The 25687-nt window shown below is 52.5% G+C and overlaps 1 protein-coding gene across 4 annotated transcripts in view; it reads right to left on the bottom strand.

Annotated features, from left to right (window-relative positions):
* The window catches only part of Sbf1 (SET binding factor 1), a 28199-nt gene extending 5402 nt beyond the window's left edge, over positions 1 to 22797 (bottom strand). The window contains exons 1-37 of one of the 4 annotated variants that reach the window (XM_005354349.2): positions 22577 to 22797; positions 15592 to 15677; positions 15150 to 15287; positions 14814 to 14972; positions 14620 to 14730; positions 14273 to 14296; positions 13938 to 14043; positions 13682 to 13814; positions 13478 to 13586; positions 13288 to 13401; positions 13088 to 13165; positions 12624 to 12737; positions 12424 to 12552; positions 12241 to 12339; positions 11959 to 12163; positions 11763 to 11875; positions 10907 to 11056; positions 10509 to 10577; positions 10257 to 10418; positions 9910 to 10178; positions 9643 to 9815; positions 9489 to 9562; positions 9220 to 9415; positions 8891 to 9018; positions 8311 to 8489; positions 8073 to 8209; positions 7705 to 7912; positions 7172 to 7368; positions 6942 to 7079; positions 4179 to 4256; positions 3633 to 3814; positions 3372 to 3551; positions 2593 to 2694; positions 2335 to 2520; positions 2115 to 2241; positions 1912 to 2042; positions 1611 to 1841 (exon numbers count right to left, since the gene is read on the bottom strand). In XM_005354349.2, the coding sequence (XP_005354406.1) occupies positions 1611 to 1841; positions 1912 to 2042; positions 2115 to 2241; positions 2335 to 2520; positions 2593 to 2694; positions 3372 to 3551; positions 3633 to 3814; positions 4179 to 4256; positions 6942 to 7079; positions 7172 to 7368; positions 7705 to 7912; positions 8073 to 8209; positions 8311 to 8489; positions 8891 to 9018; positions 9220 to 9415; positions 9489 to 9562; positions 9643 to 9815; positions 9910 to 10178; positions 10257 to 10418; positions 10509 to 10577; positions 10907 to 11056; positions 11763 to 11875; positions 11959 to 12163; positions 12241 to 12339; positions 12424 to 12552; positions 12624 to 12737; positions 13088 to 13165; positions 13288 to 13401; positions 13478 to 13586; positions 13682 to 13814; positions 13938 to 14043; positions 14273 to 14296; positions 14620 to 14730; positions 14814 to 14972; positions 15150 to 15287; positions 15592 to 15677; positions 22577 to 22631 (5070 nt within the window). In that variant the 5' untranslated portion in view covers positions 22632 to 22797. The remainder of the gene's footprint in view (positions 1 to 1610; positions 1842 to 1911; positions 2043 to 2114; positions 2242 to 2334; positions 2521 to 2592; positions 2695 to 3371; positions 3552 to 3632; positions 3815 to 4178; positions 4257 to 6941; positions 7080 to 7171; positions 7369 to 7704; positions 7913 to 8072; positions 8210 to 8310; positions 8490 to 8890; positions 9019 to 9219; positions 9416 to 9488; positions 9563 to 9642; positions 9816 to 9909; positions 10179 to 10256; positions 10419 to 10508; positions 10578 to 10906; positions 11057 to 11762; positions 11876 to 11958; positions 12164 to 12240; positions 12340 to 12423; positions 12553 to 12623; positions 12738 to 13087; positions 13166 to 13287; positions 13402 to 13477; positions 13587 to 13681; positions 13815 to 13937; positions 14044 to 14272; positions 14297 to 14619; positions 14731 to 14813; positions 14973 to 15149; positions 15288 to 15591; positions 15678 to 22576) is intronic. The other 3 variants (XM_005354351.2, XM_005354350.2, XM_005354352.2) reach the window with 3 other exon arrangements.
* Between the last annotated feature and the right edge of the window lie 2890 nt (positions 22798 to 25687).

Below are 25687 nucleotides of genomic sequence, written 5' to 3'. Positions count from 1 at the left end.
CTCTGCCTCCCGAGTGCTGGGATTAAAGGCGTGCGCCACCACCGCCCGGAGGCCATAGAAAAGTTAAGTGGCTGGGAGCTCACCAACTCCAGCTGGGCTGGGAAGGAACAAGCATAGGACCAAACTAGTCCCTCTGAATGTGGTTGACAGCTGTATGGCTGGGCAGACTGAGGGGCCACTTGCAGTGGCACTGGGAATTGTCTCTGCTGCATGTACTGGCTTTTGGGGATCCTAATTCTCTTTGGAAGGACACCTTGCTCAGCCTAGATGTAGTAAGGAGGGCCTTGGACCTTCCACAAAGCAAAATAATGCTTTACCCTCTCTTAGGATTAGAGGGGGGTGGGATGGGAGGGTGTGTGGAAGGAATGGGAGGAGAGGAGGGAGTGGAAATTTGGATTGGTATTTAAAAAAAAAAAATTCTAAAAAAAAGTTAAATGGCTTCAGTAACAGCAGGTCGAGCTAATTGAACTGACAACAAAAATAAAGGACTCTGCTGATCTCTGTACTATCATTCTCTGTACCTTCATTCACAAAACTCTCTCTCCCCCTCCCTCCCCGTCCCCTCCCTTCCCCCTCCCCCTCCATGTCTCTTCCAGTACTAAGCCCTCTGGACCGGGCCCCTCTAAGGTGCTCACATAGTCTTGAAGGAGACACAGCCAGCACAGAGGAGTGCAAACTCTCTCCTGCTTAGGATCTGAGGCCCACACCCTTCTGACTACTAAGCCTGATGAACCAACGAGGGAGGCCTTGCCACAGACAGGACTTGCCACCCTGTACACTGTCCCAACTACCACACACCAACTACTAACAACTCATTTGGCCCTTTTTCCTTTCAAAAGGTCTCTGCCCTTGTTTGATTCTGATTCCTGAGCAGATATGCCCAGAAAAGGTGGCAAGTGGGAGGTGACAGTGACTCTCTAAGGTCCAGGGCTGGAATTCAGATGAGTTGCTACTCACTGACAACTAAGCAAACACAGAATGGTTCCTGGAGAAACCCTGCCCGCACTAATGCCCTGGTGCTGCCTAAGTTACTTAAAGCAAGGTACTAGAGTGTAGATGTGGTCTATATCACAAAGGTCCATGGGAAAGTAAGATTAGTCCCTGGGTAACAGAACAGGAAGTGATGCAATCTTAAGGGGTGGGGACTGGTGGAAAGTCTTTGGGTCACATAGAGAATTTGGGAGATTCTGCCATGATGTGACATAGCCCAGAGACTTATCAGAACTGCGTAGTATATGCCCTTGAGCCTCCAAAACTGCAAACTAAATAAATTCCTCTACCTTGTAAATTAGCCTATCTCCAGTATTTCCTTACAGTGACCAAAGCTGACTAATACACCAGGTCAAGGGATATACATATGCCAAGAGCAAAAACCAGGTCCTGGGTCTTGAGAGTGTCTGACACATGCTTTCTCACACTGTTATCTGCAAACATCTGTTAGCATGGGACAGAGACCTAGGAACCACAACTACCCCAAGCAAGCAGTTTATATGGTGGCAGAGTCAGAGCCACTCTAGTCCCTAAGGACATATGCACAGACAAGGCTCTGGGGTCTGAACAAGTGGAAGGAGAAAAAAGAAAACCAGGCCCTACTTTGGGGCAGCACACACCTCCAGCAGGCGTGAGATGGCATCAGGCTGGACTCGAGGGCGGCTGTCATAGCATGGCCATACCACACGGCGCCTGCTCTGAGGAGCACCTCCATCAGGCCGTTCCTCTTCTGGAGGCTCAGGGGGCCCCTGGGCCAGCTCCCAGTCATACGGGGGGCCCTCAGCCAGTGTCTCCTCAGTGTAGAAATCCCACACTTTCAGATTGGACACGTTGCTGTAGGGTCGCAGCACCTGGGAGCAAGCTTTATGTTCAGAAGCTGGGCCATGCAGGAGCTGCTGCCCCAGCCAGGCCCCCATTCACCTCTGTGTCCTCGGGTGCATATGTGTAGTTGTAGAACATGGGAGTCCTCTTGCTCAACCGGTCCACATACTCCCACACAGATCTGCATGCCAGCTGGCCCCTGCGTTCACCTTTCTCCTCATACAGCAGCCCTGCACAAGAGCAGCACTGAGTTTAAGCCCCTCTAAGCGAGGGTTGCCCCAGATTTCCTTCTTCCTACATACCCAGCTCAATACGCTCATAGTCAGAGTCCAGCAAGAAGGTCCGAAAACGGCGGGATGCATGGTGGTAACCGAGGAACTTGAGGTAGAACTGACTGAACTCAAACTCCATGGGGAACTGCAAATGGACCTGTATGAAGCAGTGGGTCAGAGGTCAGGTCAGGGAAGCACTGCTCAAGCCTACCCACATGGGAACCTGCCTACCTCAAGCCTCCCTACCCACCTGGTGTACACAGTCTAGGAACTGCAGGAAGACAGGTGTGAAGCCACTGCTCTGCCCAGCTAGGGTGTGGGCCCCACGGTGGCTGAAACGATGACCAAAGGACAGCCACTCCTTTTCCACCAGCAGGCGGAAGCCCTCCAGGGTGCGATAGAAGGGGTCTGAGAGCAACTGCACCAAGGATACCACCTGCGAGCACCACCGGATATCAGAAGGACATCTGAGGACCCTCCCCACCCCTTCCCGGCATCTGCCACACACCTGAGTGGTGATGTCCCAGCCGTCCTCCAGGCTCACCAGGACAGAGGAGCCTGAGTCTAGCAATTCCACTACCAGCACCGATATCTGCAGCAGCTTGTGTATCTACAGGGCCAAACAACCAACCTTTGGACACTACAGCCAATCAGGCACCAGAGGCTCACAATTCACAGAATCCTTGTAAGGCCAGTAGTATCTACAGTACTGGATAGACATGACCTGCTCTGCTCGTCTCAGCTCATGCTTGCATCGTTCCCCCAGCCTGCCCACCCCTCCCAGAACCCCAGTAACAAGGAAGACAGATTCACAAGTCCCTGTCCTTGCTGGGTATGTAGAAGATGCCTATAATCCCAGCACCTACGAGGACTGATTGCCACAGTTCTAGGTCAGCCAGTGCTACATGAGAATAAGTCCCTGCCCTTCAGGTGCCCAGAAGTCTCATCCCTCAGTGCTCTAGTTGTCACAGGGCACCAGTGACATAACACCCATTTCCATTCTCTAAAAAGGACAAAGCAGCAGAGAGCCCTGTCCCACAAGTCGAGTTCCACAATGGACATCAAACCCTCCTGAACACAGCAAACTGGCTCCAACATACCTTTCACTGTCTGCCCAATTTCCTATAGGCCCAGACCTATAGGTGCCTCACAGACACCATGAGACTACAAAGGAAATGCCCATCACCTCCCCCTCCTCCCAGTACCCAACATAACAAATAAGCAAACTCAGACCTAGAGGTAGACCTAGAACTCAGGTGGGCAGAGAGGCAGAGACAGTGCAGAGACCTGAATCAGCCATTCCGACTCCTCCAGTGAGCGCAGAAAGGAGGCTGAGCCGGACTCAACGGCAGGGCAACCAGGTACACAGGCCTTCAGCAATTTCTTGAAGCTGGCTTTTACCTGCCTTGCCTCAAACACCTCAATAGGAACCAGCTCCCACTGTTGCAAGGGATCTGGGCGTACACCCTGGAAGAAGGCCAATGAAAAGCTGTAAGCCAAACCTAGCCCTGGGTTCCCCGCCTAGCCCTGTGCCCCTATCCCAGTTACCTTGAGCTGAGCTTTGTCACCAATGATGTAGAGGGCTGCCCGCTGTGGTCGCAGGAAGCCAGAATCAGGTGGAGTGCCATTGGTGTGGGGGGTGCTGAGGAGATCTCTGCCAGCTAACCTAGAGCCCACGTCAGCACCAAGCACACTGCTGCGACCACTGGCTCGGACACTGCTCCATTTACCTGCAAAGGAGATAACAAGTAAGCACTAGATTGAGGTCTGGGCACCACTTACCTGGGGCTGGCTGGGCCTGGCCTCCAGGGAGGGGACTGAGTTTCCAGGCAGGGCAGAGTGCTCAGCAGGCCATGAGAGGGAGCAGGGCTGGAACATACAGATGCTAAGGCACATGGGGTGTGGCCTATGTTAGTGTCTGGAGTGGGCTCAGGTGCTGGGCAAGTGAATAACTAGGGCTAGGAGGAGGCAGTTGTGCTAGTCTGTCACAAAGGGGGCGTTAGTGCTGGGTGTGGAGGGAGATATTAGTGCCTAAGACATATTCACACTAGGGAGCCATCAGTGCCAGGTAAGGGGAGAGCCCCATTACGGTACCTCGGGACGCAGTCCATCTGGAGGCCGAGGCCGCCATAGGGTTGGACAGCGTGGTGACCCTGGCTCGGGGGCTGGGCACTGAGGGCACAGCAGAGAGAAGGCTCAGGTTTGGTCCCAGGCCTAGGTTGCCAGAAGCTCCCACCAAGCCCCACTCCCAGGGGTCAGCGGCAGGATGTGCCCTTGTCTGGTCCAGGCAAGGGTTCTTCCCACCAGGGGCAGCTAGGCATAGAGGGTCTGTGATGCTGGGAAGGGTCAGGCTTTTCAATACAGGGCTCTTCTTCAAACAGCTCCAAGCAACCTTATCTTCAGATTTTTCCTAGAGCCTCTTCCTTTAGTTTAAGCCAGGGACTGTTTGATAGACAGTTCCTGACAGAAGTGTTTAGCCTTGCCCCCTCTCAAAAAAAAATCACAAGAAGTACCTGAGAGCCTGGAGGAGACCTAGAAGCAACTGGAAGAGGAAGAAAGAAAGGCTAGAGGGCTAGGAGGACAATTTAACCTACAACACGAGCAGATCTGAGTCCTAGGACTGCACCAGGCACAGTTACAGGCTAGGACAATGTGGCAATGTCTGGGAGGAGCCTGAGTCACACCTCAGGTTTACCTATGTAGAGGCCTCATACAGGACACAGAAAAAGGTGTGAGGTAAGACAACATTACCCCATCCAAAGCAAGGATCACTATGGGCAAACTCAAGGCCAGTTCCACGCCCTGACCTCTCTGACAACCAGGCACTACAGATGACAATTACCCAGCTTGCACTGCAGACGGCAACAGACTTCTTAGGTTGCAAGCTGGAAATCCACATAGGGTTGAGGGAAGACAGACTCCTGATCATCACAGGACAGTCAGGGAGGGTGGCCCCATACCCTGAATTTATACCAGAGCTAGCAACAGTAGCACTGGAGAAGGCTAGAGATGTCCAGGGGGACACTTGGGAAGGTGCAGGCTGACACTTTCTGAAAGGAAGATGCTGCCTGAAGGTGTCACTCAGGATTTCTGGCAGAAAAGCAGACTGTAGGACACCTTTAACCACATAGAAACCAGATATTCCCAGGGAACTGCACCATGGGTCAATCTGGCCTGTCCTCAGACTGGTGTCGCCTGGTGACCATGAGAGCAAACCTGCTGCCCTGTCCTCAGCTCCGGTGGCCAGCAAATGTTAACAAGAGATGAAGACAAACACTGGTGGAAACAGATGAGAAGCACGGGTTCAACAGGGAGTGAAGAAGCTAGGGGCAGAGTGGTTACAGACAGGGTTAAGGGCAGAAAGCTGCAGGCAATGATAGACCTAGCCTGGCTCACACTTTTAATCTCATCACTTGGGAGGCAGAGGAAAGATCTCTGTACTCAAGGCCAGCCTGGTCTAAAGAGTGAGTTCCAAGACAGCCAGGGCTATACAAAGAAACTCTGTCTCAAAATAACAACAAAAGAACAACAGACCTGGGAAGTCAGCTTATAGGAACCAGATAGGCAAGACAGACAGACTTAAGGACCCTGGGCTACAAGATGCCTGTGTTCATGTGAGGTGCCACTAGCCTAAAAGCCATCAGAAACACTATGCTTTCAGGAACTAATCCCAGAAGAGAACATGAAGCCCCAAAACTTCAAGGGGGAGGGGGACACAGGGGACTTGAGGTTAAGGCCTGGCATACAGCTACCATCTGTTGCACATACAAGATAGATTGGGGCAACTCACTCCCAAGTGATACTGTCACATTAGCTTGGTAAGATGGACTCTGCAGCTTATGGTTCAAGAGCCTGGCAGACCTATGCTGAGAGATTTCCAAGCACAAAGACCCAGCTTGACACACATTAGGCTTAGTATGCAAGTTAGTGGCTAGAGTTGTACATCAAAGAATCAACTGCTAAGGACCCCCAACATCTACCAGCCAGGCCGTGAGAAGCAGTGCCCATAACCCACAGCTCACACATCAACCAGCACTGGATGCAGGTGATCTGCCCTCATAGATCAGCATCAAGAGCACACACATGGTGCCACTCTTTTAGTGCTGGCACCTAACCCACTATGCAAACAGTCCTGCCCAAAGCTAGTGCTGGGCAGCAAGTCCCAGGCAGCAAAAGAAAGGATTCAACTAATAGCCAGAGGCACACACCTGATCTCTGGGCCTCCTTCAGACAACAGACCCAATTCATAATGACAGAAGACACTGCACACAATTATGATGACAGCAGTTCTCAGGCAGGGAACTGTGTGGGTGCCTCACAAGCAGAGGTCAGCATGGGAAGAAGGTTGGCCTGGTACCCCTTTAAGTGCTTTCAGGCTGCCATGGAGGTATATATTGGAGAGGGGATGGCAATGACAGCAAGAGCAGTGCAGACAAGACCCAAAGAGCCAGGACAGAAAAGCATGAAGGCCAACTAATGGGCAGAGGAACAGTTGGAAGGGGACAGGATAGAGGAAGGATAAGAAAATGACTTTAAGGATGTTCCAAGGGCTGTAGGCAGAAGCAAACATAGCAAGGTATGGATGGAGCATCTGTTGAACCTAGAGGCCTCTGGTAGATGTCCTGGTCTAAGGAAGGAGAGGGAATGGACAGGCTTATGGTCACAGGAGAGAGGGCCTCAGGACACTCACCTGGTCTGGGCAGTATTCCTGCCCTGTCCCAGAATACGGAGAAGGGTCCCTCTCTTTGTCCCATACCCAACACCCACAATCAAGACAATTCTGCCCCTGCTGGTTAGCCCACCATGAACACTGCCACGGCCTCAAAGGCCACCATCCACCCAAAAGCACCCTCTCACCGTGACCACCCATGTGGGCAGAGGAGAAGCTACTAAGAGTGTTTCGTCCTGATGAGTCAGCATAACGAGGCATGGAGCTGACCACAGCCTGCAGGTACTTCTCTTGCTCCAAGCTGCTGGAATCTGTCTGGGCCTGGCCTGAAAAAGGAGGTGAGGCTGCAGCTGCAGATGAAGGAGATGGAGATGGACAGGTAGGGTAGGCAGACACAGGCAAAACAAAGGAGGAGTACCTGGAGAAGGTGTATTCTGGGCCTTGAAGAGACCAACAACACCCTTGCCATGCAGGCCCCCAGAGCGTAGCAACACAGCCTTGGAGCGCCCACTGCGCCAGCAGACCACAGGAAAGCGGTTTTGGCGGTAGCAGCGGGACACACGCTGCAGGGCATTGTCCTGGATGCTCTGGGGAACAATCAGCAATCCTGGATAGCTGCAGGAGTCGGAGGTATCATGAGGGAAGTTCTAAGGACCTGCCCCTTTGCCTACCCACAGAGCCTTACATCTAGTATGTAAGAAGAGTCAACAGGGTAAGCACAATGGAACAGATCCATGGCTCTCAGAATCTGAAGGCCAAAGGCACTTTATACTTATCCGGTGCCTCCAACAAACCTACAGCCCAACCCTCTATCCACCTCCTGCCCATGCTCCTTGTTTCTCCAGGATCCATGGCTAGGACCCATGGCAAGCAGGGAAGATATCCAAGCACGGCCTACCACTCTAGTCAGCCCTGGCAAAATCTTCCTGGCGTGTCCTAGCCAGCCCTCACCTGCGACATATGGCATACATGCGATTAACAGGAGAGATGCGAAAGGGCTCAGACTTGGCCCGGCTCAGGCTGCTGCTCAGGGTACCTAGTCCAAGGCGCTGGTAGTCACGGCAACATGCCCGCTCCACCAGGCTGCTCATGGTCATGCGGTCAGAGGGCTTCAGGGCTGAGGACGGGGTCAGTGTGCTGGGCTCCAGCTCCTCTGACACTACAAACATTATAGTTAGGCGTCCATCTCCTCTGAAGACCCTCAACCCAGCCTAGCCTCCATGGGATCATCTCTAAAGATCCCCCCCCCCAGCCCAGCCCAGCCTCCACGGGATCATCTCTGATAGAGAACACACAGATTTCCCTGACCCTGCTCCCACCTGAGATCTCGTCCTCCTGGTCCTCAGGGGGTGGCTGGCCCCGATTCTCCCAGCCAGGGGGGTTATACTTCTTCCTAGTAACATACTGCCGCCCAATGGTCTTCTTGGCATTCTTCACCAGGTTCCGAGACAGGGTTCTGGGGTATAAAAGTCCAAGAGCAATAAGAAGGCAGGAAGTCCAGAAGACTATACTAGGTGTACAGCGAGCACCTAGCTGCTCTGGGACCCAACTCCATACCTGAGTGAAGGAGTCTTGTCCTTAGTAACCCGTGGCGGCCGGCCAGGTGTGTGGGCTGAGCCAAGTGTGAATGCAAAGGTACCCCTGATATCTGGTGGGTACCGAAGCTTGTGTAGCTGCTTGCGGAAGAGCTCGGCACTGTCAGATCCCACCTCCTCATCAAAGGCCATTTTCAGCAGCTGGGTCAGACAAATAACCCCTCAGGGCTCTAAGTGGCCATTAGGCTCCTCCCCAATCAGATAGCATTCAGTTCATAGACTCCCTTCTTATGGCATGTACACCACAAAGCAGGCAAACTGTGCCTTTTAAGGAAAGACATCATGTCCATGCAACTCAGGGTCCAATGCGTATAAATCGAAAATTTCAGTGGCTACTTGATCAGGTCTCAGCTTAGACAGTTCATGCAAAACTTGGACTCTGCATATTTGTCAGAATAAAGACAAATACGCAGGAGCCACTATTTCAAAAGATCTCATGATACCAGGCTGAGAGCCAATGTGACAGCCCCACGTCAACAACCCACTGGCAGGAACCCACTTATAGAGCTCACACTAGCTGCAGGGGACAAAAGTCTACTCACTTGGAATGTGCAGGAACGGAGCTGCAGACCATCCTGCAGAAGCTGGTCCACAGGGGTCTGGACACTAATGCGCTTCTCTTTGGTCAATGCAGCCACAGGGAAGGAGCGGACTACTACTTGATCCCCCACTTAAACAGGTTAAGCAGTCAGGAGGAGAAAGGAGAAGAAAGGAATACATATCTCAGGGTACCAGATACGGAAGTCTTGGGTGGGTAGGAAAGGAGCACATTGGCCTATCTCCTCAAGGGCTTTGATTCTTTAAGGAAAGGGAAGGGAAAAGGGAGTCTTATCTACTCCAAGAGCTAGGGAGGCACAGAAAAAAGGCTTACCCAGGGGGTCAGTAGGCATCCCTGTGAAGATGACGCGGTATGTGGTAAGGAAGACAGCACCCTCGGCTGGGAGTAGTGCAGGGCCCCCTCCACTGCCTCCTACACCCTCCTCACGCCCATCTGGCAGCAGGTACACTCGAAGGCCATCTAAGACACACTCCTCACCAGGCAACAGGCGTGGCCTCAGCAGCTTGGGCTGTTCAGGAAACAGCAGAACTTAGAGCATAATCCAGGCCTCGAGTACCCACAGCCTGTCAGCTACTACTCACCTTCTGTATGGGCGGTAACCTCTTGCTCTCTCGGTGTACAGCCTCCAGGGTCTCAATGTGCATCTGGACAATGTCTGGGGGAGAGCAGGTCTCATACCCTGGGCCCCTACAGCCACCCATCTGAGGAGTACTCCCAAGCCCAGTTCCACCATACCTGGTACCATGACATGCAATCCCTTGAGGTGGTCGCTGGTGACCCCACTCTCTGTGCAGACCTTGTCCACAAAGCGGTTGATGAAGCGGACCACAGCCCCAGCTACATCACATGTCTCTGCATCTTCAAAGCCACTCTCTGTGTCATAGCTCTCAGCGACACTGCCCGCCATGCTGGGCCAAGAGGGGGTGTGTGGGCACCAGCACCCCCACACCCCCACCAGAAGCCTTATCCCTGGCCCAGGCCTCACCACTGGCCCCACCCCACCTGTTGGTGACCAGGCTGTTGCTGGCACTCTCCAGGTCTCCCAACCCTGCCCGCTCCCGCAGCAGTCGGCTCTTGCTGCTGTCCAGAGGCAGCAGAAGGTAGCTCATGCGGTTGGCATAGTGGATGGCCTGGCTGAACACAGTGCTTTCCTCCTTCTGTACCAGCTCCTGCTGCTTCTCACGGCTTAGGGTTGGCCACAGGCGCCGCTGCTCTGAAGCCACATCCAGGGCAGATCGCTCATCATCCTGAGACTGTGTTTCCCCAACCTCCTGTCAGGTACCATATGAATAAGCTGGGACCAAAGTATCTGCCCCCAACCCAGCCCAGGCCCAAGAAGTCCTGCACACCTGGGAGGGGCTCACACGGTCATCAGAAGGCTCCAGGTATAGGGCCCGGATATGGGTCTGCACATCCCCATAGAACATGGCCTCCCAGAACTGTGGTGTGCTCCACACTACATGCTCCTGCACACAGCTGTATGCAAACTGTGTCACCCCTGGGCTCAGCTTCTGCAGAAGTGAAGTTGGGAAAGGTTATGTGCACATAGGCAGGAGTAGACTAGAGAGGAAGCCTAAACCCACCACACTCCCAACACTTACCCGGCAAAAGGCTGTGACCAGTGGCAGCAGTGCAGCTGCAATGCCATGCTCATCCAGGGAAGTACAGTCCTGTAAGCAGAGCCATGAGTGATAGGGAGCCCCTCTTAGAGAACACCCACATCAATCCTACCTCTCTGGGCATCACAGACCAGGATTTCCTACCACTGCTGCCTGGAACTGTTGCCTCAGGCTTCAAAGTCAGTTGCAACAAGGACTCCCTTCGGCTCCCATTCTCCATAGACTACAGACCTCCCTCGCATCAGACAGGAGACCCCTGCACCCCTTTTCACTCTCACATCATGATCAGAATCTCTCATAACTGTCAGAGTCACAGAGCCATTAGAGAACCCATGTCTACCCACCATATGACATCACCGGTAGATGAAGGTCAGCCTCACCTGCAGGCAGCAATTCATCATGCGGACGACAAAGTCAAATTGCTGATGGTCTAGAACTGCACGGTTCTGCTGTACATGCAGGTGAAGCTCATGGGCGAGGCAGCGACGGGCAGCTCGCCCCTTCAGGGCCCTGAGTACAGCTGGAAGCAACTGGAAGCAGAGACAGGGGAAATGGAGAAGAGAAGGCAGTACCCAGCGTCAAAGTGGAGGCAGCCAAGCCCAGGTTTCAAGCACAGAAAAGACTGAAAACCAATGTAAGTCAGGTGTGCTCAGGTTCTGGTTTTCACGACTAGTGCAGACTAAATCGTCCAGCAGACCCAGGAGCTCCACAGAGACATTCATGAGGACAGAGACAGAAGGTGTGCATGGTGCTGGCTCCCAAGTAAGTGTGGACATGTGCGCTGGAGGGAGGCCCCACAGGAACACCACACAACTCTTATTAAAACCCCAGACGTGTTCATGAATACAATAAGGGCAGATGGGATGCAAAAAAATTATTAAAGCAACCAAGTCAGGCATGGTTGCTTATGCCTATAATCTCAGCATGGAAGAGGCCGAGACAGAGGAAGAGCAAAGCCAACCGTGCTTATATATTGAATTCCAGGTAGGCTACAAAGAGCCTATCTGAAAAACTCCTCCCCCAAACAAACAAACAAACACCCCAAAACCCCATGGCATGTACAGGTCTACACTGTATAAAAAGCGTACATATACTGCTGTCCACTCAGATGTAGAAGCATCCTCCAATCCACCCAGCCACTGCACAGGCTCAGCCTTTACCACACTAGATAGAAGAACTGAGTCTCCTAAGAGTCTTCCCAAGCCCAGATTAGAGGTTCCATCTGATAAGCCTTACCTTCTTTGCTTCAAGCATTTTCCCTTCAAAGACATAGGAGATGCAATTCCGCACTACCTCCAGGCGACGTGCACTGTTGATATGAGTCCCACTGCATCGCTCTAGTATGGCCGCTAAAGAGACAGGACATGCTTTCTTTAACTCTTGGCCTTGTACTCATCCTATACCAGCTTGTCTTCCCCTTCAAGTTACATACTCATGGGGGGCCCTGAAGGCACTGTGGTCCTCCTCTCAGCTTTAACAGCTGGGGGTGCACCCTGCATCTTGGCTGCAGCCTGGTCCACAATCCACTGAACTGTGCCCTCATCTAGCCGGGGAAATGGCCGGTGGGTCCGCCGCAGGTGACTGGCCTCACCTGGCCTCTGCACTTTGTGCATTGCCACAGCTGGGTATGGGTTTTCCTGAGGGAACATAGACAGGCATTGGCTACTGGGCCAGGGCCAAAGTGGCAGCATGCCCTCCATGTCACCCACCATACATTCTTATAAAGTTGCTCCGCTAGTTCCTGGACATGACGCAGGACGCGGTGGGGATGGTTCTCATCTGCACGCATCCGTGCTACCTCATGAGCCACCAGCTAAGGGGGAAGGAGGCAAGATGATGAGGGTCAGTTGAGTGAGTTGGGGGAGGGACAAGTGGACAGGCAGAGCCAGGGCTGTACCTCATCAAACAGGTCTGTGGAACGGTAAGGGACCCCTCGCTCTGATACGAAGCCTGCAAAGGCCATGCCCTCCAACACCTTCATCAGGAAATCGTCCTCCACCAGCCCACGCTGGCCTAAGAACGCTGCCTGGAGAACACCAATAAGTCAGCTCCTCACAGACTCACGGAGCCAGCTCAGACCCCAGCCCCACAGCCTACCTTATGGAAGCGAATGACGGGTTCTGGGTGGATGCGCACAATGTGCAGGCACCAGCGGTAACCTTGCAGGAGCTGAGCAAAAAGCCGCAAAAAGACAGCACGAAGCTCCTTGTCCTGAAAGAACAAGTCAACGCAAGTGAGTATCAGGTCCATTAAACGACCCTGGGTAATTTTCTCCACACCCATTTATAGCCAGACACAGGGTTTCCCAGGCACCTCTGCTGCCCCCTTTTGCCTCTCCCTACGGTGCTCCTTAGCCAAGTGAGTCCTACAAGTACTGAACAAACAGCTCTTGTCTACGCTGACTTGGGCACAATCACCACACCTAACTATCTGTGTATCTCCTTCCTGCCCAGGCTAGAGAAGCCCAAGGTCAGCTTGGAGGGAGGCTGAGTGTCTGAGCACCATCAGCCTGGCCATTAAAGGCACTGGAATCTCTTCACCAAAACAGTAGTGACCCCCACCTGCATCTTCAGGGAGGAAGCAGATGTTGTAGGGGGTGGGAAGGCAAGGTCAGCCAACTCCAGCTCTGGATCCAGGACCTGTGGAAGCAGAGAGGAGCAGGGACAACTGTATGGTGACCTTAGGCTCTGGGTTCCCTGGTTGTCAGGTGATGGCTCCCACAAGACCAAGGCACCAGCCCCACCCTGGCCCCAACCCTCACCATGCTCAGAACATTGTGGGTCTGGCTTTGTAGTGGCTCTGGCAGGGGTGGAATGTGCACACACTCAGGGACAGTCACCGTCCCTCCATCAAGATCAGCAATAATCACGTCCAGCTGTGCACCAAAGGAAGCAGGTGGTGAGAGAGCAGCAAGCCTAGGCAGTGATGCTGACACAAGGCCCAGGCCTTACCAGCTCCTGAGTCTCTGCCTGGAAGGCTGCATTGACCCCGATAATGAAAGGCGTGGGTGTGCTAAGGACTTCCAGCAGCTGCGCCGGCAGGATGGGCACATAAGTGAAGCTGCAACAGGCCCAGAAGACACTGTCAGCTCCAGAGAACAGAGGGTAGACAGAGGATCAGGGGAGGCCAGGAGGAAAGGCTAGGCAGAAAAGTACCTGTATCTGAGAGGGAATAACAGTGCCAAGAGGCCCCTGCAAGCATCTGCAAGACGTTGGTAGCTCCTGGACAAGAATAGGACTTTGTGCTCAGTGAGGGCAGCACAGAACAAAGACAGCACATTGGTGATGCCTGAAGAAAGAAGACAAGCTTGGTGAGGGCCTGTGTTCCTACTCCAGTACACAGGGGGCACCCTCACCTCTGAGCAGCAGTCCCAAAACAGGAAACTGGGAGTGGGATAAGAGGCAGTCTCACCCAGCTGGCGGAAGAGTAGGGCCACACTACAGCGGCTGACAGGCAGGGAGTCCACCAGTGGAGTCTGAATGACCTGCCGGTCACCAGCCCCCAAAGAGATGGTTCTCTGCAGAAAAAAAATGACCAGAGCTTAGAGCATGGTCAGTCTTGTGTCAAATCTGAGCGCTGACAAATCTTGAGATGGGACTGGCTTAGACGTCTGGAGGGAAAGGTCACACCCTGCCTCTGTTGGCTGAGCAGAGCTGCAGAGAAAACTCAAGGTAAGGGGGGGTGGGGTCTGCCTCTGAACTGAGTGGGGCAGGGCCTGAGTGGGCAGAAGAAACAAAGATTCATACCGCTCCTTCCTCAACAGAGTCCAGCTGCACAGGACAGACAGACAGAGAGACACCATTAGACACAGGGCACAGAGTACGAAACAGATACACTGACAACAGCATCCAGAGACAGGCATACACCCAATGATCAAGAGAACAGAGAGTGAAAAGGCAAGCCCAAATAAGTAGACAGGGCTAAAAAGAGATGACAAAAGATGGCACCAAAAGCAGAAGGGAGTATCTAAGGCCTTGGGTTATGTGTACTCGGCCAGTCAGACTGAGTGCACAACAGGTTCCCCACCACACCCCTTCTGCCTCCTATGGCTGTACCAGGAGGGCCTGTGGCCATCCAGCTGTCTAAGACCTACCTGAGATCCCCCAGCTAAAGGGACGGTACATGTGAGCAGGTTCCCAATCACGTTTTCAAGGCACACATTCAGGCCCTCCACATGGATAGCATAGATGAGACCAAGGCTATTCTGCAACAACCAGATAGGGAACAGTGGTACAGCTGACAGGGCTACCCCACACACTGCCTTGCTGCTATGGTGGCCCTCCTCACCCTGAACACTTCTGTATGGTCCAGTCGAGACACCAGCACCAGAGTCTTTGGAGCAAAAAGCTGGCCAGGCTGGGCTGGTGCTGTGGACGACAGCCGTGCCTGGCCTCCTTCATCTGCCTCTTCCTCCTTCTCTGTGGCATCTTCAGTGCACACCACTTCCTGCAGACAGAAACCCATTCTCCTGGCTCTCATCAGAGTCATTCCATGAGCCCAAGTAGAAGACAGAAGTGACTCAGACCCAGCCTTCCCCAACAGGAACATACCCCCAGAGGTAGAGCAAGCTGGCCATGGCTCAAGGCTCAGCTTCACATGTTGCACACCAGAGCTTACGCTGACCTGTGTGGACTCCACTGGCTCCCAGAAGGTCAAGCAGGCGCAGTAGTGCCTCTCAGAGTTGATGTCAGTAAGGACAGCCACAAAAAAAGTTGGTGGATTCCTCTCGGGACATAGCTGCCACCCACTGGGCTGGCAAAACTGCAGGGAGGGATCAACAGTCAGTGCCTGCACCCATACCTGCAGTAAGAATTAGCCCCCTTACCCCACCACCTACCCCCAAGCATCTGCACTGCCAGGGCCTGGAGTTGCAGGGCATACGAAGCACCTTTTTATTACCCAGGGAATACCTTAACCTCCTAGCCCTCTTGAAGGAGGATTCTGGCCTCACTATCTAGGGTGAAGCTTACAAGGGGCACAGTGACATGAGCAAGACACCCTACCTGTGAGGCCAGCTACCCCAACAGTAGACCTGATAACCTTTATGCTATGCCTCCACACTCACCAGCTCAATGCCCTGGGGGAAAGGGTTGTCCTCCCAGTCCTTCTCCGGGAAGCGCTGTAGGATCTGGCCCTGGCCTTCCCCACTCCCTGAGAACAAGAGCAGGTGGTCAGAGCACCTTCCCACTTCCCACTCCCCATCCCTCACACTATCAAGACTGGCCCAGGATGGAAATAGCTCCTTCTCTTTTGGCAACAGACAAGCCTAGGCTCCCAGATCTACCATTTCTCTAAACAAACTTCTGCACAGATAGACCATTGGATAACTACAGACCTCAAGGCCACCATAAGGAAAATAGAGAAGCCCCTAGATCCCTCCTCCCACCTACAGTCCAGCCTAACCTTTCATTGTATAGGATCCTCTCAGGGAGGAGCAGAGTACTTCCAGTTAATTCAACATCTTCCTTGACTGTCAACCTGCAGCTTTAGCCCTCAGCCCCTGCCAGACAGTGAGCACCACGCAGATAGTGAATACATACTGGGTACTTTGGTGATCCCTGTCACCTGTCTGTTCTGGGCCCATGCTCATGCCTGTTATCTGTGTGCAATTCAAGCCTCAGCTTCTCTTATGCTAAGGGTGGAAACACCAACCATGGCTCCAAATTGCTACCTATGCACAGTACCTGAGAGACAGTTCCTCCTAGAGCACAAGTCTCAGAATTCAAGAGTTTAGCAGGTACCTGCCCTTTTGAACACGGGTGTTCCCAGGCTCCCTCTGTCTGTACCAAGAAGGGATGTACTTCTAACTACAGCCTATGTAGGTGGAGTGAAGGTTCTTGCCTGGGCTCACCCCTATACCACTAAATCAGAAGGCAAAGTAATGGCAACAATGATGACACATGACGACTTCATTTGAAGATGGAATACAGTAGGGCAGTCATTCTCAACCTTCCTAATGCTGCAACTCTTTAATACATTATAGTGACCCTTCAACCATAAAATTATTTCATTGCTACTTCATAACTGTAACTTTGCTACTGTTATGAATCATAATGTAAGTATCTGATATGCAGGATATCTGACATGTGGTCCCCAAAGGGGTCACAACCTACAAGTTGAGAAAGAAAGTCAAGCCTCCTCACTTTTGCCTCTTACATATACAACTTCAAGATCCCCAGGGCATAGTGTTCTCCCACCCTTTACAAGGACCAGCATTCAGGAGGCAGACACAGGCAGATCTCTGAGTTTAAGGCCAGCCTGGTCTACATAGATAGTTACAGGACAGCCAAGGCTATACCAAGAAACCCTGTCCAAAAAAAAAAAAGAAAAGAAAAGAAAAGAAGTTTTCTCATGGATCCTCTTCACCTCAGCCTAAGACCTAGAAAACGTTAATGTGCAATTGGCCTACTAGGATATGAGCTCACAACCACCAATCCTGGTCCACTTGGACAGTTGTGCTGAACCCCTAAGTCCAGCAACAGTACACAATCTCCAGGTCCCCTAAAAGCAAAAGAGCTGCAACCACAGGAGAACACCCATCCCTCTAGAATCATGGAGAAAATATCAAGGATGTGACTACTACGAAGGTCGCTGCTAAGCTGGAGGTGGTGGGGTGCAGGGGCCGATTATGACTCACAAAACCTCAGCTTCCTGCTCCCCTCCTCCCACCACCAACACCCTGCAGGCCTGACAGGCAACAGACAAGGAAGGGACAGGTGTCTGCTGGTGTCATGCCTACCTACACACACCCACGCACCTGTCCACCAAGATAAAACCCCCTAGGGGGTCCCTCAGGTCCAACCCTCAACAAGCAAAGACATGCACACATGTGTACACACACATACACACACAAGCACACGCATGCATGCATGCACACACACACAAACTACTCCCCCAGCCGTGGCTCCTCCCCCCACCCACTCAGGCAAGAGCCTCCTTGTGCTCGGCCCTAAACCACCATCTGGGCCCAGCCCTGGCTGGCACCCAGGGCTCACCCAGTTCTTGCCACGAGGCAGCAGGCAGAGGAAGGAAGGGAGGTGTGCAGACAGGGAAAGCAGCCTCTGCTCTGCAGCCTTCCCTCAAGGCCAAAAAGGCTAGTAGCCTTCTGAGGGTTGTTTTTAGCAGCCTCCCCTCCCAGGGGAACCGGTAGAGAGGATGGTCAACATCCATTACCAGCATCCCTCATCCTGTGAAAGGTTCATTTCCACTTCCTACTAGCCTTCAAGTCTTCTGAGGGTTCTACACTCTGAAGAACTTCTTTCCTGAGACTTCCGACTGCCTCATAAAGGTGGATGGGTAGACAGCCAAGGGCATCCCTCTTGAGCACCTTCTCTGTATCTTCAACAACCCAGGATCAGACCTTCAGGTTTCAGTCTGGTGCCTCCTCCTCTAAGAAGCTGGCTCTCCACTCTCTACCTACATCTGGGGCCTGAAGCAGGACCCTCAAGTTTTCCATCTAAAAAGTATAACCCCCTCTCCAGGAAACTGGTATACTTGTCAGTAGCCTGACCAAACAACAAGTTCCTGTGCATGGCACAGACTACAGCCTAATTAGGGCTTGTTGAATGTATGCAGTCAGCTACATGACCATCCTTCCCCACACCCAACCCAACTCAAACCTCACAAACAAACAGGTTCCTCAGTCAGAAGTGCAGAACAACTTCCGGAGCCCTAAGGCACAGCAGGCCCTCCCAATAAGACCTTGAAGAAGCCTTGTAATTCTCTCCTCTGGCTTCTCTAAGACCCCAGAATGCTAGCTTGCATTACAGTGAGGGGTTTTGCCATGTTTCCTCTATGTCAGTCATCCACTAAAACCTTTTGGCAACTAGAGGAACCTGAAATGGCTATACCTGACCCACCAAAGTACTGCCCGCCTTGGGTAGAAAAGAAAATGAGCACCCTGCCTCCGTGTCCCAACAGAGCTAGGACTAACTCCAACAGCACAACCATACACTGCAAAGCATTGCTCTTTGGGGAGCATATGGGGTAGAGACACCAAGGTCCACTGAAGCAGGAATGGGAAGTGCCTGGCCCACTCTTGATCCCACAGGCTAGGTAGGCCCATACTAGGAAAACATACTGAGATCCCTGTACTCAAAGAACCTCAGCAAGAGCGTCCTCCAGAAACCAGGCTCATGAAGACTGGGGGCCTGAGTGGCAGGCTGGGAGGCGGAACACAGACCATGCATTCTGTCATCTGCTGGCAGCACCCCATCACCAGTGCCAGGCTCCGATGCCTGGAGGGCTAGCCGTAGATAGTGTGGACTGTGGGAAGGCCACAAAAGAAGGGCAGCTTCCCTTGACTGATCCACCACATTACATGCTGGACAGCACCAGGTAGCTAGCTGCTGCATCTAGGGAGCCCAGCTATAGGAAAAGGGAGGGAACAAAAGAGTACTACCTTCCTGCTTTTCTAACTAACAGACCTCAACAGGAAGACAATGCCCCAGGCAAGCTGCAGCAGAGGACACGTGCAGAGGGAACCTACAGCTTTTTCAGTTTTCCTCTCCAACTGTCCCCAGTCCATAAACAGAAGCTTTAATCCAAAACCTTGGACCCTTAAGCTCCCAGGGTGGGGGACTGGGAGGGAACTGCAGCCATCCCAAACAGCTCCAACCTGCTCTAGAGGGAGGGCAGGGCCATGGGTGGGGACAATAGATGGGGCCCAAGAATGTGGCCACCTCATTACCATCAGGGCTGAAGAAGGCCAGGTCATGGAACAGAAGTAGTTTTCTTGGGTGATGGAGATCTAGCTCTTTCCTCCCCAGCAGTAGCAGGAGGGTACCTGCCAGGTTTGGCCAGGTAAAGTGTCTCATACTGAGCACTAGCCAAGCATCACACAATTAACTGACCACTTTTGGAAGCTGAGAAAGGGGTCTCAAGTTAAGCTGTCTGGTCCTTATGCTAAGGAAGGTGTCTAGTTCAGTGACAAGACAAGGCATACACAGGGTGCACCGTGACTCACCTGGTGAGGGGCCTATGCTGTACCAGCTGGCATCCTCTAAACTTTACAGTAGAAAGTGAAAAAGTTACACACAGTCCAGTCATTTACTGTCTGTAATCTTGCCTACTTTCCCCGAGAGGTCACCAACTATAACCATTAGCAACCATGATGCTACCTCAGGTAGGACTCTGGACTCAACCAGCAGCTTTAAAAAGGTATCCAGTACCCAGGTTCTACACCAAGCAGCTCCAAAGTTCTCCTTCAGAACAAAAATAAGGTATCATCTCACCCACACTCCTCAACCTAAAGGACCCTGTGTGCCCGCCCCAATGCCCTTGGGCAACTAGTACAGCGGGTCCTTCATCTTCTTCAGAGGCACTATCTAGCAATGTCCACACATCTGCTACCCAGAGTCTAGGTAGACTAAACTGTTTCCTTGGCCTGTCCTGTGCTGTAGCATCACATGTGGGTGCTCCTGACAGCCTTGTATTAGCTTAGATTAGTGGGAATCATCCCATCTCAAGAAGAGGAAACTGAGGCAGAGAGAGCACCATGACTGGCAACAGAGTGACAACTAATGCAGCAGGCTTTCTTTTGACACACCAACCAGCTCCCAAATCATGACACCAAGACCTCTTATTAGTTATGAACGCTCGGCCTTATCTTATGCTTGTCCCACCAGCTCTTATAACTTAAATTAGCCTGTTCGTCTACACTTTGCCTCGGTGCTTTTTACCTTTCTTTCATTTTGTATGTCCTACTTCATGTCTGGCTGGCAGCTGCCTGGTTGGCTGCCCCTGCCCCCTTCCCCCAGATTCCTCCTCCTATTTATTTTCTCTTCCCACCAGCCCCACATATCCCTACTGCCTAGCTATTGGCCATTCAGCTTTTTATTAGGCCAATCAGGTGCCTTAGGCAGGCAAAGCAACACATCTTTACATCATTAAACAAATGTAGCATAAACAAATATAGCAAATCTTTACATAGTTAAACAAATATTCTGCTACATAAACAAACGAAACACATCTTTACATTGCTAAAGTAATATTCCACAGCAAACTAATTTTCAGTGTGCTCCTCAGCTTTGAGTCTTTAGCTCCCAATACACATAACCCTTGTCTTCAGCCCACACCCAGGGACCCAATTCTGGACTGGTTCCTCAAAGAAATGCCTAAAGGCTCAGTGGTTACCAGTGACAAGTCAACTCTGACCCTAGAAGGCAATGCTTAGAAGGCTCCATGGCCTTCTGTTTCCACAGTGATGGGTAATTTGAGAATGACTCCTTCACACCATTCAGGAAAAGTAGACACCTTTGGACTGAGCCTTCTATTCCGTCCTGATCAGAGGACAGAAGTACCTATCTCATGTGTGGCTCTATGAGTAAGCCCACATGTTCACAGAAAGTGTCTCATGGAGACTACCTATACCTCCTTATATCACCCTTAACTTTCATCCCACCACCACACTTATCTGACCTGGTCTTTGGTTGCAGTCCCTGCCTCGTGGGCCAATTTTTAACACTGCTCTCACCACCATCGAAGTCCATTTTGTTCCTCCAGCCTAGGCCCACATACAGCACTAGACCCTCAAGGGTAAAGCAGCCCTCAGAGAGCTTTTTGGTTCCCTGTTCTCCAGCAGCACAGGGGGAGCCTCGCTGACCTTCACATGTGCCTTGGAGCACAGGCTCTCCCTCTGTGAGCCAGTACAACACCGGTGGCAAGCCTCCTGCTCAAAGAGGAAGGGGGATGAAGACAGTGTGGTCTCTGCTTTTGAGAACTCCCTCTCTGGAGGGAAGACATCTGCTCATGACTGAGTGCCAAATGAGATATACTGGAATACATGAGAACAGAGAGAAATGGGTGCTCAGCGAGAGAGTCCTGAAAAGGGCCTGGAGACAGAGATGATGGTGGTGAAGAGGTTTCCCAGTGGGTGTAGGGTCCAGCATGTGGACATTAAACAGAGGAACTGTCCTAGTGAGGACTTAGCAAGAAGAAAGGCAAAGAGGAAAGTTTAGGTCCTAAATGGTGACAGTGACAGCTGGACTGAGAAGCGGCAGAACTGCGTGGAAGAGATAACTGGAACATGGTAGGAGGCATGACCTCTAGGAATTCAGGGCTGCCTAGTCTGGCCACACAGCTGTCCCTAAGATACTGCCCCTCCGCAGGTGGAATCAGACTGCCAGAGTGCAAATCCCCAGCCTCAGTCCCAGAACCGCACTCGACTTCTCTGTGCCAGATTCTCTCTAAAGACAGGGGCAGCAGCAAAGCAACTTCAGTGGGCTATTGGGAGGAATGAGATCATACACACAAAGGGTTGTGCAGGGCCTGGCACACTGAGGACTCTAGCCAACACCCCAACACTGTTGTTGTCTCCATGGCTGTTGCTGATGTCACTGTCAGGCTCCGTTTTCTCCTACCCCCTGGGCTGAAGGGCTCTCAGACACAGGTGCTAACCCCAGATCAGGGCCTCCTAGACATGAGCACCAATCACCACACTGATCCCCCACTGAGGGCCTGGCTTGCAGGCTTGGACGGCAGGGCAAGCACCAGGAATGCTCTTTTCCAAGTCTGACACTTTCTTCTGAAGTCCAACTCAATACCACCTATCCATTCGGGCAATTTCTGAACCCTTTCCCCCTCCACCGCCCCCCATCAAGCGTGCTTCAGGTTTCAGAACTAGCACAGGATTAGAGAAGCTGGAAAACCAATGTTCCGCCCCCCTCTCTGAAATTCCCAGACACAGCCACCGGCAGTCGGCCAAGGCGGGGTGCGCCCATCCCACCCAACTTGCAATCGGGGAGATTGAACTACAGCAGGGCCCTCCCACCTCCCACGCCCGGGCCACACGCCCCTGCTCACCTAGGCAGACAGACACAGGTGCCCAGGTGTGGGAGGACGGCCCTTAGACAAACCAAACAGTCCGGGGTCCTCGCGGGTTACCCCGGACGTCACGGTGGCCAATAACCTCTGGGACCTCTTTTCGCAGGCCCGGAGAGCTCGGCCCCAAGTCCTAACCCTGCTTCCGGCGGGGTCTTTTCAGCCTCGAGCCCTCAGACCCTGTCCCACAGCCCCTAGCTCGTCCCTAGGCGCTCAGCCTCGGCACTCACCGCGCGGGTGCGGCCCGAACGCCACCAGCACGAAGTAGTCCGCGAGCCGCGCCATGGCAAGGGGCGCAGGCGGGCTCCACGGCTCGAGGATTCGATGGCGGCGCGCTCATGGCCCGGCGCTGGCCCTAAGCTGCACGCTTGGGACGCCCCCGGCCCGCTTCTCTGCAGCGCCGCTGGCCAGGGCTTCCGCCGCCATCTTCCCAGCCAGCCGGCCCGCCCGGGCGCTCGGTGCGCCTGCGCAGTTCTGCCCCTCCCGTGTAGGCGGGGCCTTGTGAAACACGCTTCCATTGGTCCACTCGGCGTAGGGCGGGTCCAAGGGCGCTACTCCGCCCACTACTTCACGCTTAAGGACAAGCTCTACCCTTTGGGCGGGTGAAGCGGACGGCAGCCGGGGCGGGTCAGCTACCCTGCTCCCGCGGCCGACATTTCGACCTGAGACACTGGCGAGAACCAGAGCGTCTTTCCCCCGTCGAGACTGAAGCCCCGAATGAAGAGAAGCCTGGACCTCACCCTTGGAAGCTCCTAATCCCCAGAGTCAGGGGCGTGGTCCCGAGGCTTCAGCTCAGTAAACCGCTGGAGACAGGCCTTGTGCTGCGAGTCTCCCAGACTAGAGGTTCAAGTCAGGGGGCCAGGGCTTCGCCTCAAACGCTGCCAAACTTACAATGGCCTAGGGAAAGGCTTCACTTTTGGGTGGGTGGAATGTCCAATACCTGCATTAAAACAAAATAAAACAGCATTTGCCTCCGGTCCCAACGTGGGTCACCTTCCTGGGAGGTCAGACCACCCTGGAGGTCTGGGATTAACCAGGCCTCTAGCAGTGACACAGAAATGGGTAAAGGTCTGGACACTAGGGAGACAAAGTCCTTGACCAGGGAGGTCCAAGGAGAGAACGGGGCTTTTTTTTTTTTTTTTTCGTAGATGAATTTAGTTTCTGTGGGAACTGAAAGACAAGCTCCCTCCTAGTATCCTGTTCCCTCTAACTGCAGGATCTGAGAGTGAATGAAACCAAACTCAAGGAGAGAGAAGTTCAGCTGGTGGTGTATTATCTAACCCTTGGGAGGCTGAAGCAGGTAGATCATGAGTTCCAATCCAGCCGCCTAGGCTTCACTGGGAAACCTGTCAAAACAGGCATGGGGGCCTGCTGGAGAATTAACTCAGCAGTTAAGGGCACTTGTTCTTGCAGAAAACCTGTGTTGGGTTTCCAGCCTGCAACCATCTTTAACTCTGATTCCAGAGGACCCATCGCCCTCTTCTGACAACCAGGAGCACTGCTTATATCTGGTGCACAGCCGTCCAAAGAGGGGGGAGACACCCATACACATAAAATAAAAATATCTTTTTTAAAAGAGAGGGATGAGGGAAAGACTCTCCCGGAAACGGAGGCATAGCCCTGGTTCTCCCTTGCCACTGCCAGGTGATATGGGGTGTGACATCTTCCTTTCTGCTTAACGTGTCTGAACTTGCTTGAGCTGGTTTCTGTCAATCACCAAAACTTCTCTCTACACCACTGAGTGAAGAAGTGGTGACTGGCACGTTTGACTTGGTGCTTGAACCCCAGGCTGACTCTCTTAGAAACTAGTGGGGCCCTGCCACCCATGGCCATGATCACCAGGCTAAGTGTCCTTAACGAAAAGAACCCTGATCCTAGCAAGGTCGTTTCCAATCTATCCTCAGGTGCCTTGCCACTAAGTTGAATACCCTGGCCATTTGCATTTCCCTGGTCACCTACCTCTTTTCAAGGGCCTGAGTCTCCTCAGATGCTCCCTTCTCCAACCAGTTCGGTCTCCTTCAAGAAGATACTCTCTCCTTGGTCTCCTTGGCTCCCTCTGTCTGTTCTTTGACCTGACCACTACACTTTTGCATGTCTCCAAATGCCTGTCTTCCTGCAAACTGCTGCCTCGACGTTTCACTATTCACGGCTAACCCAGCCATGTATTATCTTAACCATCTGTATCCTGCAGACAGACCTAAGAAGGCAGAGTGACCCATGGTGACACCACTGCCTCAACTTGAGAAGGATAGATGCCCCTATAGAGCAGAGTGACCCACAGGGACACAATGTCCTAGTCTGTGATGGATGGGCACTCCCCAAATATACTTCCTGGCCTGCTGATATGGACAGTTCTCTTTCAGTCTTTATCTTCTGAGTCTACTTCTATCTCATGGATGGTCACTGCTTGAGTTGACTTTTCCTAGAAAAAAAAAGCATACCAATCATATGATAGACCCCAAACCTGCCGATCTACACCCACCCTCCTTCCCTCCTTCCAGAGACACCTGCCCCTCCTACCTATCTACCCATGTCCCACTGCTCCCTATGAGTTCTCCTGCCATGCCCAACCTTTCCCTATCTTCAAAACCCTTCCCATCAGAATCAAACCTCAAATTTATACCTTAAAACCATATCTTTAGCCGGGCGGTGGTGGCGCATGCCTTTAATCCCAGCACTCGGGAGGCAGAGGCAGGCGGATCTCTGTGAGTTCGAGACCAGCCTGATCTACAGAGCTAGTTCCAGGACAGGCTCCAAAGCCACAGAGAAACCCTGTCTCGAAAAAACAAAAAAAACCATATCTTTTGATGAAGTTGCCACCCTTTTTGCCCCAAGAAAATTTCTCTAAAGCAGCAATTCTCAACCTGTGGGTTGCAACCCCTTTAGGCGTTGAATGACCCTTTCTCTGAGATTACCTAAAACCATCAAAAACACGAGTTTTTAAGATTTATAGCAGTAGCAAAATTGCAGTTATGAAGTAGCAAGGAAAATAATTTTTTGGTTGGGGTCACCACAACATAAGGAACTGTATTAAAAGGGTCGCAGCATTAGAAAGGTTGGGAACCATTGGTCTAAAGTCTTCCCCAATGTCACCAACACCAAACACTCTTTGAGCCCAGTGCCGACTTCCCCAGCAAACTCGTGTCTGCTTTCCCTGCTCCTGCCAGAAAGCACATTCTCCCAAAGGCAGCTTCTCCAATTAAAGGTAAATTTAAGGCTGGGCGATGGTGGCGCACGCCTTTAATTCCAGCACTCGGGAGGCAGAGGCAGGAGGATCTCTATGAGTTCGAGTCCAGCCTGGTCTACAGACCAGGCTCCAAAGCCACAGAGAAACCCTGTCT

This window comes from Microtus ochrogaster, chromosome 15 (genome assembly GCF_000317375.1).
Source record: "Microtus ochrogaster isolate Prairie Vole_2 chromosome 15, MicOch1.0, whole genome shotgun sequence".
In the NCBI taxonomy this organism is placed as follows: Eukaryota; Metazoa; Chordata; class Mammalia; order Rodentia; family Cricetidae; genus Microtus; species Microtus ochrogaster.
The sequence above is the reverse complement of the archived record's forward strand: the minus strand, read 5'-3'. Positions and strand labels throughout refer to the sequence as shown.